At 27.3% G+C, this 15,985-nt stretch overlaps 1 protein-coding gene across 2 annotated transcripts; it reads right to left on the reverse strand.

The window, feature by feature from the left end:
- Positions 1-3,350: 3,350 nt before the first annotated feature.
- Positions 3,351-14,297, reverse strand: LOC112595475. 2 transcript variants are annotated; one of them, XM_025340709.1, is made up of 7 exons: positions 14,145-14,297; positions 9,245-9,538; positions 6,052-6,318; positions 4,919-4,954; positions 4,509-4,635; positions 4,343-4,410; positions 3,351-4,236 (listed from the first exon to the last, which is right to left on the reverse strand). In XM_025340709.1, exons 1-7 carry the CDS (start codon positions 14,241-14,243, stop codon positions 4,138-4,140), a joined length of 990 nt encoding a protein of 329 aa, XP_025196494.1. In that variant the 5' UTR covers positions 14,244-14,297; the 3' UTR covers positions 3,351-4,137. The 2 variants fall into 2 exon arrangements, with proteins under 2 accessions (XP_025196494.1, XP_025196493.1); XM_025340708.1 differs by having other exon boundaries at positions 6,046-6,318.
- Between the last annotated feature and the right edge of the window lie 1,688 nt (positions 14,298-15,985).

The following is a 15,985-nucleotide window of genomic DNA, read 5'->3' on the forward strand; positions in this document are numbered from 1 at the left end:
GGAATATCAGTGCTGGCGGTAAAAATATATTTCCCATTATTCTATTTTTATAGCGAGACTGTTATTCCAAAATTTTGCAAACCATTAAAAATGTATCTAAAATGTAAGCAGTGAAAAAATTAGTGTTACTAGACAAAAATAATTTTTAATTTTTGATAAATTAATGGACACTGCTATTCCAACAAATTGAACAGTTTTGAGTGCTCAAAAAGTGCCCTTTCTGGTTATTTTGTGGTTCAAACATGATACACTAAATGTGATAAATTGAATGAAACACTATCATAAAATATAGCACTGCGATGAAAATACTAAGGATAGGTGTACATTGTGTACTGTAATAACACAAAAATAAGAGAAATTAAAATTAAAATGTAAAACTTATCAAAAATTAAAATTATTATACGGCATATTATACATTTGAGGCATTTGCGTATGCCACTGTTGGTTATTGAAATTGTTTTGATTTTGGCTATCATTATTTTCGTAGGGATTTCTGTCTACAATATTACCTTGATAATTTGTATTTGTTTCCTTGTTTAAAAATTGACTAAATATGGTCTTTATGTCTTTAATCTCATCGCGCAATTTGTCGATCTCATTTTCTTTTGTGTTTTTATTTGAGTTTATTTGTTGAAGTTTGGACTTTATTGTTTCTGTTTCTAGGTCGAATTGAGATTTAGGTGTTTCACCTGTTATCATAAATTCAATCATTTCGTACTTGGGTACGTTGTTTTTTTTAATTCTGTTAAGTTAGCATTATCCATTATTCCTATGTATCTCGCTATGGAGGGGTTTAAGCCTTTCATTATATTGTGTACCATTTCTTCCTGGGACATTCTGCTATCAATGCGTCTGCATAGAGATTCGACCTCGTTGATATATGCTACGGTGGGTTCATCGGGTAATTGCTTCCGTTTTTTTAACATTAATCGAAGCATGTCATTTTGGGCTATTGGCTCAAATTCTAATCTGAATTTTTTTTCTAAGTTAGTCCATTCTATGTCTTCCCCACTATCCATAATATTATCATAAAAAGTAAGGGCGGAGCCCTCTAAAAATACCAGAATAAATTGAGTTTTTTCAGACTCTGACCACCCATTTATGATGGCAGCCCTATCATATTTTTTTAAAAACGAGTCGATACTTTCCGAGATCGAACCAGAAAAATTGTTTGGTTTGAAATATGGTCTTTTATTATCAGTTATTTTGTATATTATTGTGTTTTCGGCGGAGTTGTATATTGGTTCTGGGATAAATGTTATATTATCTATTTGCGTTTCAAAGTTTTCTGGAGTGGATTCTCCTTTTAAATATTTATGAAGTTTATTATTTTTTTTTTTTTTTAAATCAGGTACTAAACCAGAAATTATTAATTGTTATCTAGATACTTCTGTGATTAATTTTTTTTTTAGGTTTATTTATCCAACCCGTTGAAATGCTGTTTAAATTTATATTAGGGAATTTAAATTTATCCAGATTATCTATTTTTTTAAATTAGACATAGGTAAATAGTAATTAAATTAATCAATTAAAATTTTTTTTTTTATATATATGCTAAATATATTATAATACCTTGTTAATTAGTTTAATTATTCACTCAATAAGTGAGAAAAATAAAATATTTTATTTCACACTAAAATTATTTTTTTTTTTTTTTTTTTTTTTTTTTTTTTTTTTATATAAAATATATATAAATCTTTTAGGATTTTATTAATTATTTGATTTTACAAATTATTTTGAATTTTCTTAAAAATTGTTTTTTTTTTTTTTATATATATATATAAATCTTTTGATTTATTAGTTTTAGTTTTATGTGGTTAAATAAAAAATCCTCCTGAATATTTTTATAATCCCGTCTTTATTCCAATATAACTTCAAAATAAATATAAATTTTTAGTATATATATATTTTTTTTTTAGTATAAATCTTTTTTAAGATTTAATAATTTTAGTTTTATGTGGTAAAATAAAAAATTCTCCCGAATATTTTTATAAACCCGTTTTTATTTTTAATATGATTTTAAAATATATATAAATTTCTAATATATTTGTTTCACGTGGAAAAATAAAAAATTCTCTTGAATATTTTTATAATCCCGTTTTTTTTTAGTATAAATCTTTTAAGATTTAATAATTTTAGTTTTTTTTTTTTTTGTTATTTTAAAATGTATATTTTTTTGTATCTATCTCTTATAAATGTAAGTATATAATATGATGTATAGATTAACTGTCTAATCTCTATAGTGTACTTGATAAATTCTCAGTTTATTTTAAAAAATAAACAAATGAACTGAACTTATGTTGGGCGCCACTTTGTAATAACACAAAAATAAGAGAAATTAAAATTAAAATGTAAAACTTATCAAAAATTAAAATAAATGGGTATATGTTATGAGTATGATGTGGCCGGACTGACACAAGGGACACAAGCCTTGTATGTAAGTCCGGTACTAATAAATATTGAATGTACTTGTTCTTGCGTTATTACCTTCCTCCTGTTCTTCGGAGGGTTTTTGATATCGTGATTCGAGAATATGATCAAATACACCGTATGTAAATCAAATAGTAAAATATTTCGTACTGACAATAAGTATGTAGGGCATGCACCTTACCTGGTTCGCCGCGGTGAATACCTGTAGTACGATCCTCAGAGAAAGATGTAAGATAATACAAGTTGCGATACGATTTAAGGAAAACTTAAATTTAAATAAGAAAAACAACACTGATTTATCTTAGAAAAAGAAAGAAGTCCAGCTGTCGCTCGCAGTCTTGAGTTGTGGGGTGTGTGATGGGTTTTGGGAAGAGCTCCTGCTCGTTTGTCTGGTGCGCCTGCACTGCAATTTTGTCGGTGCTCATGCACTCGATAGTTTGGCTGGTGCTCATGCACTGACTAGAGAAGACGACGTGATCAAGACAGCCAGGGTCCCCGATGACAGAGAGCCTTATTGGATCATCCTTTGTCTTTGACGGCACACGAAAGTAGGTCATACGTTTTGTGCCATATGGTCGCAATAGCGTTTGGGTTCCCACGTGGCCAAACAATGTAGATCGTCTCTCTCGTCAGTGATCAATAGGGATTATAGGTTTTTATTGAAGGCTATCTGCGTGCGACAACTTGACCGCTACTTTATTTAACGAAATGATAAAATATACAATAAATTATGATGTGTGAGCATATCATTACAGTACAAACTACGAGCAATGTAAATATGAATTGTGTATTTTGTGAAACGTAAATATTAATAATAGCCAAATACCTACTCGTAAATGACTCAATATAATTAATAAAATATAATGCAAAATAATTCAAAATAGTATTTTATATATGTATAGTAATTACTAATTAGTTACTAGTTTTAATAATCACAATTTGATAATTAAATGTCCCCAGATTGAAAATCATGTGTAATATTTTCCCCATTCTACGGTTAGATTTCAAGCAAAATCGGTGTCGGTGCAACACACACACGGGTATTAGTATTAATAGGGACTAATAAAAATATAATATTTTTCAGTCGTATATTTTGTGATGCTCGTCGTTTTTTTGTGTATGTAAAATAAATTAATACATTCCGAAAGTGGCAATTGCAAGTGTCTAGTTATTAGTCATCACCTGGAAAAAATCGATATCTGGCTGATTCAAGTTATATTTTAATCTGAACCAAATTTTTTAGCAAATATTCTACACTTAGGAATATGTTTTTGCCTGTATACGAGTTTCGATAACTTTAAATTATAAGCATATCAGTTCAATTTAAGTACACCTATACCGAGTGAAAAATATAATCAATTTGCAAGACGTATACATGAATATTGTCTATGTTCTGTGTTAGGAATATGATTGTGTATTTATAAATATAATATAATTGTTAATAAATATTGCGAGTATGGTTAAGTGGTATACTTGAAAATAGTTTATTATGCGCATTCGTATTTAAAGTGTATGTAATGAGTAGCATCGCCATCTACTGCAGATACTGGAAAGTGGAGATTGCGACCGTATACGCGTCAATCGTTCGAGGAAAATTAATTTTGCTACAATATACATAAATAGAATTATGTCAAATTTTAAACGTTTAATAAATAGTTTAAATAACTTAATCAATGGCATTAATAATAATTCTACGTATAAACTTTTTTAATATCCTTTTCTTTTGTCTTGCTGGTTATTTCCGTCCTGCAAGCCGGCAGAGTTGATTTTGTTCGCGGACAAGTTTTCATCCCAATCGTCACAATTCTGTAAGAACAAAAAAATGAAGTGAGCATATACATATATACCATTTGCTAGTGGAACTTTATTTACATTTTAAACTTTATAGACCGTAATCGTTTAAAATATTTACCCTTTGAGCTTTATTTTCCATGCACATTGCGAAATTTTTTGAAAATTCGCATTTGTTGTTATGCGACTCTGTGTAAATGAAATCAGTGGCGATAATTAATTCATTTACGTTAATAATTATATTCTATAGTTCTATACAATGATTCGTAAAGTTATATCAGACTCACCCAGTTCGAGGGCGTCGAAGCATTCATCGATGGAATCTTGTATGAATTCCTTCAGTTCGACGTCTTTTATTTGATTGGTCATAATATTCACTATTGAACGTTTATCAGGATGAGAGTTTGAGTTAAGCTGTCCAGTAAGTATAAAAAATTTCTAAATTACTATAATGTACAATAAATATAGGTAGATAGTATAATGGTTTGTAATCGTTCGAGTGTTAAAATAATAAACTTTCTTTTATAATACGCTTTGACGGTCACAAATAAATTAAACAGTTTGATTTCTACATAAAATAAATTATAATAGATATTTTATTATTAATATTAATCGATTAAAATAAAATTATAGTATATTAATTTGAATCAAACAATATTTTGATACACCAATTGATTTGAAAATAAAATTAACTTACCATTTCTAATTGATTGAAAACGCAATGTATTGTACACTATAAATAAAAAATTATAATTTTTAATATGTGGACAAAATTATTAGAACATAATTAAATATTATGGCTAAAAACATAACATATAATCGGGATTTAACTTGATTTCACTTAATCTGGAAAAAATTCAATATTGTTCTATTTGTATGTGACACGACTATACTATATTATTTAAACATTGTATAAAATCATATGACAGAATAAATGTTGTAATGTATCGGTTCGCTATTAATATTTAAAACGCTTGAATTCGAAACGTATAAAAATTGTGCTGAGTAGGGTAAACGTTGAAAAAAAGACATTTTTGACAAACTGAAAGGAACCGAAGTGATGCATAATATTGGGTGTACATTATACATTATATATATATTTAATAGTCCATGGATATCCACGCATTCTAAATGTACTCCTTTATAAGGATCGACGGAAAAAAACTGTTTAACATCACCCATATATTATGATCTATTATATAATTCGAATTATATTATAGTCAATGATCGTACACATAAAACTTTAGTGGGAAAAAATCTGTGAAATACTATTTTATTAATTACATTATTAATTATTATGTATGATAATTCTAGCATAAGTTGAATATTCTAATGCAATTAATATTTCTGTGTGCGTAAGTATGATATACGTACATGATGATAGATAATAAACCGGTATGAAAATTAAAAATCCATCTGAAAGAAGTATAGTAATAATATGGTAGCACTAATAAGACAATAATACAATATACGTAAAATAATAGATCAATTCACCCTAACACAAAATCGTTTTGGCTAAAATTAAATTTGATATATTTTATGTTTTTAAGACGGAGATAATGCATATGCGGATATGGTGTCTTCATAAAGTAACATATTTCTTAAAATCATGTACTAAAATGATTAAATAGAACAATAAAAATAATGACACAATGAGATATGCTGTTAAGTTTTTAGCACGTGAAAAATGAGAAAGTGTCTTCTGCAGTGTCTAAAAAAATGCCTAAGATGAACGATTTGATTCATTAGGTAATTATTATGACGTATCCAAATCCAAGGATACAAAGATTCAGAGGCATTAATGGTATTATGTATGTTAAATACTCTTACGGCGTCTATTTTGTCGAGAAATGTCCCTTTGCCCGGTTGATTTCCTCCGATTTTTGTTAAGTTTCTGAAACGATTGTTCCCTAACAGTCTGCTATTATTGCCTGTCATTGTCACCTTCTGACGTTTATTCTTATCATTGCTGTCATCCCTGCGGTATCGTCTCGTTGATTGCGATTGTCTGTAGTTGGAATTGGATTGTCCCATATCGTAATCAACACTCGGATAGCTTCCTTGCCGATGGTTTTTTGTTCGGCTACCTGTATTCCCCTGTATAGTACATAAAAATTTATACTACTTGTTATGTATATTTTTCGATTTCTAGCTGTAATTAAATGGTACGATGAATAGATAGAACGATAATATTGTATATATGTTGTAAGTCATATGGAAAATTAGTTTTTTTTGCGAAAAGACTAGGCTCTTTGCAATGGGGTAGCCCGTTTGTGAACTACTATTATTTTTCCAAACAACCTGCTGTTTTTTCAGGTTCACTGCATACAGACTAACAGCAGTCAGGCCTTTTTAGGAACTACGATAGTTTTATGGTACCTAATAACCATTTGACTATTGTATTACTAGTTTTATTTTATATTACCATTGATTATAGAATAGTCTATTCTTTAATCAATGATATTACTAACCATATGTAACATGTAAACTGAACTATTATATTATTGTAAAACTAGTGATACAATAGTCAAATGGTCATTACCATAAAATGATTGGAATTCTTAAAAGGCTTAACTGCTATTAGTCTATATGCAATGAGCTTGAAAAACAACAGACTGTTTTGGAAAATAATAAGTAGTTTACAAACGGGCTACCCCATTGCAAAGAGACTAGTCTTTTTGCAAAAAAAACTAATTTTCCATATGGCCTACGACATATATAATATTATGAGTACAGTGTCAAATTTCCTTTCCACGGAAACTGACGTTAAATTTTTCAAAGGTAAATCTAATATTTCATTCACCCATCTAATTATCTTCCAAAAATCTGAAAAATTAATTTGCAATTATATTTTTAATTATATATTTAATATATTAAATACTAAAATACTATGGTCAACATTAAGTTATTACCCATTGGTCATAATGGTCATTACTTGCCCATCCACCATACGCCTTTAAAAAAATCAGAAGAGACCGCCTTCAATATTCAATTACCCTTTTCGTTACGTCACTGAATTTGTATTAAATACCATATTATCATTTCGAGTGTTCAGTAGTTGGACTACATTTCATTCACTTGCTTTGTATACAATATTTGTTTATATTTAATTATCTGAATATTGGGCCATAAATGAAGTATATATTTTGAAAGAGTTCTCAGATATTAAGCTACAAATATTTAACATGAGCATATACAAATCTATAAAGTTTATAATAAAGTTGTATATATTTTTGTTGAACATAGCCAACAAATCTTGCTGTATTGAATCTCGTGAGCAAAAAAATATTTATTACTATAAAAAATCAATAAATTTTTTCTTCTTTTGTAGGGTAAATCTAATTACTAAAAATGGGTTTTTTACTCGTTTATTATCGAATTTTATACTAGACGTATATGTTATAATTTGGAATTAACAATTGCGATGTTTCATAATCTTTATAAGTAATTAGGCTAGCTTTTGGCTATTTTTATCTATTTTATTTGACAACAATTTATAGCTATTTTTGAAGCTTATAGTTCTATATAATTTAATATTATTGGGTAATTTATTTCTTTTTGAGTCGTTTAGACTAATGCTTTGTGTATGTGGTAGAGGTATAGCAAATAATAAAATATGTATTATTTCATAAAAATCTAAAAAATTTAAAAATATAAAAGTTCAATTGCCGTATTCTTTTTTGAAAAAAAACGCTCATTATGGCTCAATTTTCTAGTACCTATAATCTTATAGGATCCGGCAATCCGGTATAATGTTATCTAAGAAAAATTTGAATAATTATTGATAAAGTATAGTTTTGTAGATTCAGAAAATAAAATAAGCATTCGACTTTGTTTTACACCTAAAGTTGAATAAAATATTATACAATGCCATACAAATATAAAATTGCAGCCAAAGATTTTATTTAATATTATTATGAATATATGAAGTCTAAAATTTTTATGCAAAAATCTACTTTATAAATAGATTAGTTGGAGATAACATTATTTGTAGGCTAAAATTAATAATAGGTGCTTTAGTTTTATTTAATATATATAATATTTATATACATATCTCGCGATACACCCACATTTGTTTTCACTATCTTAAAAGTGCATGAATAGTAAACTTATATTTTCAATTCACGTTTAGTTTCATTAATTTTAATATCAGTTTGAATTGATCAGTAATAAAATTTAAATTTAAGAACATCGTCATTGTTTGTGCGTCAGCTTTTTTTTACGATATTTTGTTAGTGAGCAAGTTATAGATATTTTTAAATACCAATATATAACTGTTTTGTATTAAAAAAAAAATGAAAAGATTACGAAGATACAATTTTGGATGTTGTTTCCTCCTAATTTTAAAATAAAACACAGTATAATTTATGGCCCAATAAACCTATAGGAATAAAGTAAATTTTCAAAACGAATAAAAAAATAATGATTGATGATTGCTAGATTTTATGATAGGCATTTGAAATATTCAAGAATTATTTTATTTCAATTGTAATTATTTACATGATATCATTTATTTATTTATAGTTGAATTTAATTAGGCTGTAAGAAATTTTTGAAAAACATTCGTTCGCTCCTTTGCTAAACAAAGCATTTCTATAGTCAAAAGTGTATAAGGTAGTGTTTAAAAAGTTTAGGGACATATGTGATTTTAATTTTTAACCTTTTTTTGGTTGCAGATGGTGCAAAACCAAATTATATTTCAAAATATAAAATCACAAACCATATATATGTCGTTAAATGTGTTATTGTTATAATATTATGTCGTAAAGTTAGGAAAAATTTTTAAAAAAAAAACTAGCAGGTATTCGATTCGTAATCATACACCGCGGACCACAACGTCGTAGCCCACAAGAAACAGCAAATGTACATCGTTCCGTCACATTAATTTTTCGGGCGTGTGAAAAACGCGTACATCTGCCATTCCAAAGCTATTGGTATAGAAACTGTATAGTTAAAACGACTTTCAATTCTATAGACATAGTGAAGTAAAAAGAAAGTATGAAAAAAAAAAAATCACACTCACTGAATATTGTTGTGGTCGGACTTCGCCGCACGACGAAAGGTCGCGATCATAACCGCCGTTGCTACCCCCGCGGTTATTGATAAAGTCCTGTCGATTAACGCTGAACTCGCGATTGTTGTTTCGCCGTTTGTCTCCGTTCCACCGACCGTCGTTATCGCCGCTGGACACGTAAGTAGAATAATCACCGTCAACCGCCACCGACCGGTCGCCCGAAGTCATATTGCTACACTGTTCAGCTATGTCCACAAACTCTCCATGACGCCTAGAGTGATCTGCCGTCCTGCATTTAAGGTTCTGTACGATATTTTTGAAATATTATAATAGTTGGCGTTGACTGTAGGGACTTGAAATTAATACCCGTACCAGTACGTACACATAACAGTAGTTAGGGCTAGGATTTATATGCAACAGTACATTTTTTTTGAAACTTCTGATTATTGCTTTTGTAAGTAATGTCCACGAATCACCTCAAGATGAGATTTTATTTTGCATATTTGGAAAAAATGCATATTATTGCATATTTTGAATAAAATTAATATTATTGCATATTTCGACTATAAAAACGCTAAAAATACATATTTTATGGTATATTTCGTTACTAGATGTTTTTATCATGCGACAGTTTGTGTTGACGCTGTTCAAAAATACCTATTGAAGACCTTTATTAGGATCTATCAGAAGACCATCCAGTTTTGGAAATTTAAAACAACATGTAAATGTTTTGTGTAATACATATGAGATATGAATAACGTGAATAGTTAAGAATATTATTTAGTTAATTTTAAAACGTATGATTTTTGTTTATATTTCATATTTTTTGACATATATAATATTAATTGCATATTTTTATATATTTTTAATAAACCAAACGCATATTTTACAATTTTTTATTGCATATAAATCCTAGCCCTCAATACATATACGATAGCTACGGTTTACTAAGCACATTCAATCTATTTTTCTTTTTTAACAATGCAGTAATTCAAAATCTGATTTTTTTTTTTTATTCCTAAATAAACCTATAATTTTATTAATGACCGTATTTTCAAATTATTGAGATTTTTTAGTATTATCTAAGGAGTGTCCTATAATGGAGATACAGACTTTTATGTTTTATATGATAACCTCCTTATTTGATAATAAATTATTTAGTGAATAATTGTTTTGAACATTTTAATGTAACTAATTTAAAATTTAAACGAATAATTTTTAGTTATTAAAATTTTTTTTAAAGGATATAAATTTGTAAACATTGTTTTACAAAAATATAAAATAAATACAATATTGGATCTAGTATTTATTATAATTTGATTGTTTTTATGAAAAAATATGTCCAACTTCCCAATTTTGTAAAAACATAATATAATTTACTATATATTATATTATACAATACATATCTTATAAAATATATTTTATTCAGTGAATGAGATTGTTCATTTTGTAAAATAAATATCTGTTTAATGAAAAATATCCGTATTACGTATAATTAATTTTTATATAACAATGATGATTTTTTTTTTTTTGTTCATTTTGCCGTATAAATATTAATTATTTGTACATTTTACAAAAAAATATATTTTTTCTTTCTTTTTTTCTTTTTTTTTTTTTTACATAATTTGAACAATTTGAAAATGTATTTAATATTTAACTATGAAATGGACGAATTTATTGTGTGTATCTGTTTATCACTATGAATTATAGCAAATTAATAAAATTTCATATTATTAATATTTATTAAATCAATATGAATAGTTATATTTTTAAAATCGAAAGTGGATAGATTACCGATAGTTCCTCTAAACATTATAAACGTTACATTGTATTAAGCTATAAAAATTTAATACAGTAGTCGTAAATGATTTATTGTGATGATTATTTTAAATAAACGGATTGCAACTTTATAAAAATTTAAAACATAGGCATAAGCAAAAAATGTCTATTTTCATAAACAGTAGCTGTTAATTTGGGTAGATAAGAATTTTTAATTGGCACATAAAATTGTAATAAAACCATGCAAAATAAGCAAATGTATATAATTTAAAAAAAAAACTGTCATGTACTAACATGTTATGTAAAACAGCTGCAAAACTCGGGTAATTGCAATAACAGATACAATTATATTATAACATTTTATTATTAGAATTCATTTATTATTATATACAAACAATTTATTGAATTACATATAAAAAATACTCGTTTTGTTTAAAAATAGTACACATTTTTAAGTAATATTATTATATATCAATATGGAAATTCCTTTTTAGGTAAGAATAAAAATAAATTATTCGTAATTATATTAAAATAATACATTCAATAAATAGTTATTTGTGTTAATTAATAAAATGTTGTTTTTTTTGGCATCGTGAAATAAATTTATGATTTGCAAAAATATGAGCATATATACTATAAGAAAAATGTCCATGATATTGATTAATATTGATCAATTTTATGTCCACACTGTATAAAAAAAAATATGTTTTTTTTTTTTATAAAGTGCACAAAATGTTTATTTGTTACGGAAAATGAACAAAGATGATCATCTATATTGAGTAAAAATTCTATTATTTAAGATATGTATACATTTTATAAAACAAACATGTACTTCATAAAAAAAAGCGATTTTATTAAGTGAATTAGACAATAGATCAATATACTTGTTGAATACCAGAAATACCGTTCATGTTTTGCTTTTAAGACCATACCTATACTCGTATGTTATATAAATATATTATTTTTCGCAATCAATATTATAATTTAGAAAATATTTGAAAAAAGAAAGAAAATTGATAATTTGAGAAAATGAATAGGAATCTACAACTTACCTCCAAATATTTTAATATTTTTATACAATTTATGACCGAGTTATTGAAAAATACGTATAAGTTGCACGCATTTAACTGCAAGTGTACCATAATATATATGTAATTCCATCTCATACAACGCTATATTTAATGTAATTTTACAACAATATTATGAATGTACATATATACAATTTTTCATACTTCTATTTTTATTGGAGAAAAAAGTTTGTATTTTTGTAAAAATTTGCAGATTAATCATACATAATAGGGTTGGCAAGAGACGCGTATTATGCAATTTTCGACGTTCGGGCTAATGTGTGAAAAATAACACGGAAACAATATTGTTGTCACAGTATAAATAAAAGATATAAGTACTGTCACGAAACGAGGAGCGATTTACATAACACGTGCGTTATTCGTCGTAAAAAATGTCGATTGGTAAAAAAAATAAAAGGTTCAAAAGACGAGGCGAAAAAAAGAATATCCCTCGTCAACACTCAACATATTATTATGTATACACATAATATTGTATTATGTTGATATATGTACCATGGGTATGTATAAATATGAATATAATATCATTAATACCTATAGTTTGTATATATACACGGGGAAATAATGGAGAACTCCCGATTGTTCTGAGTCACGAATTGGATCGCATAACGATATTATAATTATTATACATTTTTAAAAATTATTGAATATATTTTATAATACGAATGATAGATCATAATATGATACAACGATAAAAAATCAGTCAAACAAGGTTCAAAATTAGAGTTTTATTAGTATTAAGTTATAGTTTTATCACCAAAACTAAAAAATATATAATTTTTTTAATATTAGGGAGATGTTAGAAAAAATGGATTCGTTATTCGTGACAGCAATGTAGCTAAATAGCCTATACAGGGTTCCGTGTTATCGTTATGACAATATATTATTTTAAAAGAAATATTGTTTTTTATTATGCATTAGAAAAAGATATAATAAGCATCTGATATTCTCGCAAAGTATTAAAAAATAGGATTCTATTATCTCAAGGTAAGGGTAAACCTTAATTAAGGGTTGATTTAATTTAATTATTATTATTATTTTTTTAATATCTTTTAATATTTAGATTGATACAGCTCAAAAATTATAAATTTATGCATACAAAAAAAAAAAAAACAATGCTATAAAAAATAATATATAGTATATAAAAATACAATTAAAAATGTAATAACTCAAAGATTAAATTAAGAATCTAGAAAATTAAAAAAACTTTAATAAGAGTATATTAATAATAATAGGAGTAGAAGCGGAATTTAAAACAACTTGAGGTCCATTGAGATGATATTGTTACTATCTATACAAGAAAAAAAATTTTTAAACGGGATTAGAGAGTAATGGACAGTTAGTAAAAATATGAATGAAGTCACAGATAGCTTCTTCAACATGGCAAGTACAAAAAGTTGAGTTATTTAAGAAAAGGTAAAATAAATAAGTAAGAAATAAATTATGTCCTAATCTGAGTCTCGAAAAATAAACGATTTAGATGGTATTAATATAAATTATATTATCACATAAGACGTATATACCTGTTAGTCGATTTTCAATATATTTATTTATTGTTATAGTGTTATGTTTTATGAAAGTCACATCTAATCTGATTATATTGACTTATAAATATTAAATACACAATATTTTATAACATTGTCTTATGAAGTTCTATAATTTTGATAATATGACATATAGGTATAGTATAATAATTAATAACATATATTATATACTATATTATATTGAAAACATAACATATGTGTTTTAAAAATTGTAAAACGTATAGGTAAATGATATACAAAAATTAATTTTCTTCTCAGTTATTATCTAGTTTCTTGGGAAATTACGGAAAAAACTGTAAATAGGTACGTATTGATGAAACACATTAACTGATTAAAAGATTTTATCGCGGATAATTTCTTGATCATCGAAATAATTGTCCGATTTATCCTTTCGGCGTGTTCATGATAAAACAATAAACAATATGTTTTAATGTAGCGCGCGATTTATACTCAAATACACGTCCATAATATTAGAATTTATCAACAATACATTTTACTTACGTGGACTTGTCCGATGGTCAGCAGAATGGCGACAGACAGCGTCACGACCGTCGTAGTACTATGATGGTAGCGTCTTGCGTTGTTTAGAAATAATAACATGGTGATGACGATGATGTATCGTAAATACAATATTGCCGTGTTGCGAGTCTTTCGTTTTTATACAAGTTGTCGGAAATTGACATCGTGGACGTCACATGGATAATAGTATAATAATTGTTATTGTTTGGGTACCAGTGATTTATTTAAAAAAAAATACATAATTTCGGTCCACATGTGTATGTATATAATGCGTATGCTGATAATAGGTACACGAATACTGTCACCGATTTTATGTTTGTAGTATTTTTTTCCGGTCGGAAGTAAGTATTATAGTTGTCGTGTCATTGGCGTTGGGTGACTGACACGCACGTGGTACATAATATAGTTTATAGGTGCCTAAAATTTTATAATATGCTGTTGCAAGTACAATAAATTTTCATATAATAAGTGTATCGCGTGTAAAGAGGGTGTCTCATCGCGTCCTTCTTGCAGCTTGGCATTTTTTTACTACTAATTAATAACAAATAGCCTATACGTCATATATTTAAGCAAGGACAAACAATAGTCACGCACATGACAAATACATTTGATTTAAATTATAGTCGACATGACTTTTATTACGAAGACCGTTCAGCTAATACAATGCACATTTTTAATTTAACTCATTGAATAATAATTTTTGCACAGAATATTTACCAAATTAAATTTTGTAATATTAAATAATTAAATAATAACGTTGCACTCAATAAAAAAAAAAAAATAATAAATAACGTATGAGTAGGAATAAGTTTTAACCTGATATTGATCTAAACGTTTACAGATACTCTTCGAACCCAAAATATTTTTACAGGGGTTCACATGTTTCAGAGTTCTGGATAATCCGTAATAAGACCAAGAACAGAATTCGAAGCTCATCGTGAAAATCCTATAACTTCTTGTTTCGGGATCAGTTTTGACGTCGAAGCGACCCGAATACTCGATGATGGATGATGGATGATTAAACATTAAACTTAACGAGTCACTGTTATTATTACCGTTGCAAAGGCAGTTGACGATAGCGCAGACAATTTGCTGTTGTTGTGTACCGTTTAAATCAAAATAGCAAGAGAAATTAGCGTTTTGATTAATCGCCTTTTTATGTCACGTTTTACAATTTAATCGTTTGTTTTTAACTAATCGTGTGTACTTATAAGTTAGCTATAAAATATATTCTGATATATACATATAAAAGATATATATCACACCGCAATATATTATGTGTAGTGTGTTAATACTATATTTTATTATTTTAACACAACACATCTATATCTATGATAAAATGTGATTTTAAGGTAGAGTATGTTATAATGTTATATGTAACGTATTATAATATAGTTTTACCTATTTGTTAATTGTGTTTTTTTTTTTTTTTTAATGTATTTTACAGTAAAGACAATATATTTATTCTTTTAAAAACCAACAAACGTTGTTTGTTTCTGTTTCTTTTCCTCTCTCTTCATCTGTGTTACAATAATACATTTAATACATTATACACAACAAATCTGTTATGTAAACGGTCGACGACCGGGGACTTACAATTCTAAGAATGTATGGTTTTTGTTGGCAATGACGAAAACGAAAGAGTAAAAAATGAAATAGCCGGAAATTTAGACGCGCTCGGCGAGTCGCGCATGCACAGCGCGATCGAACGGTGGCGTCCGTCGTCTCACGAATACATCTTTAATCGCGCACCGATGCAAAACGTTCTGATGTAACTCACCGTGACTACAAAAACACCGGTGTAGAAGCTATACCTACCAGTT

This window comes from Melanaphis sacchari, unplaced genomic scaffold, assembly GCF_002803265.2.
Source record: "Melanaphis sacchari strain LSU unplaced genomic scaffold, SCAv2.0 Contig27_pilon_pilon, whole genome shotgun sequence".
Lineage (NCBI taxonomy): Eukaryota > Metazoa > Arthropoda > Insecta > Hemiptera > Aphididae > Melanaphis > Melanaphis sacchari.

Coding starts and splice junctions, on each gene's coding strand:
- LOC112595475 (XM_025340708.1), bottom strand. CDS start 14,243: ATGTTATTATTTCTAAACAACGCAAGACGCTACCATCATAGTACTACG. Junction 4,636..4,918: donor TTTTCAATCAATTAGAAATG/GTAAGTTAATTT, acceptor CTTACTGGACAG/CTTAACTCAAACTCTCATCC. Junction 4,411..4,508: donor CTTCGACGCCCTCGAACTGG/GTGAGTCTGATA, acceptor TCATTTACACAG/AGTCGCATAACAACAAATGC.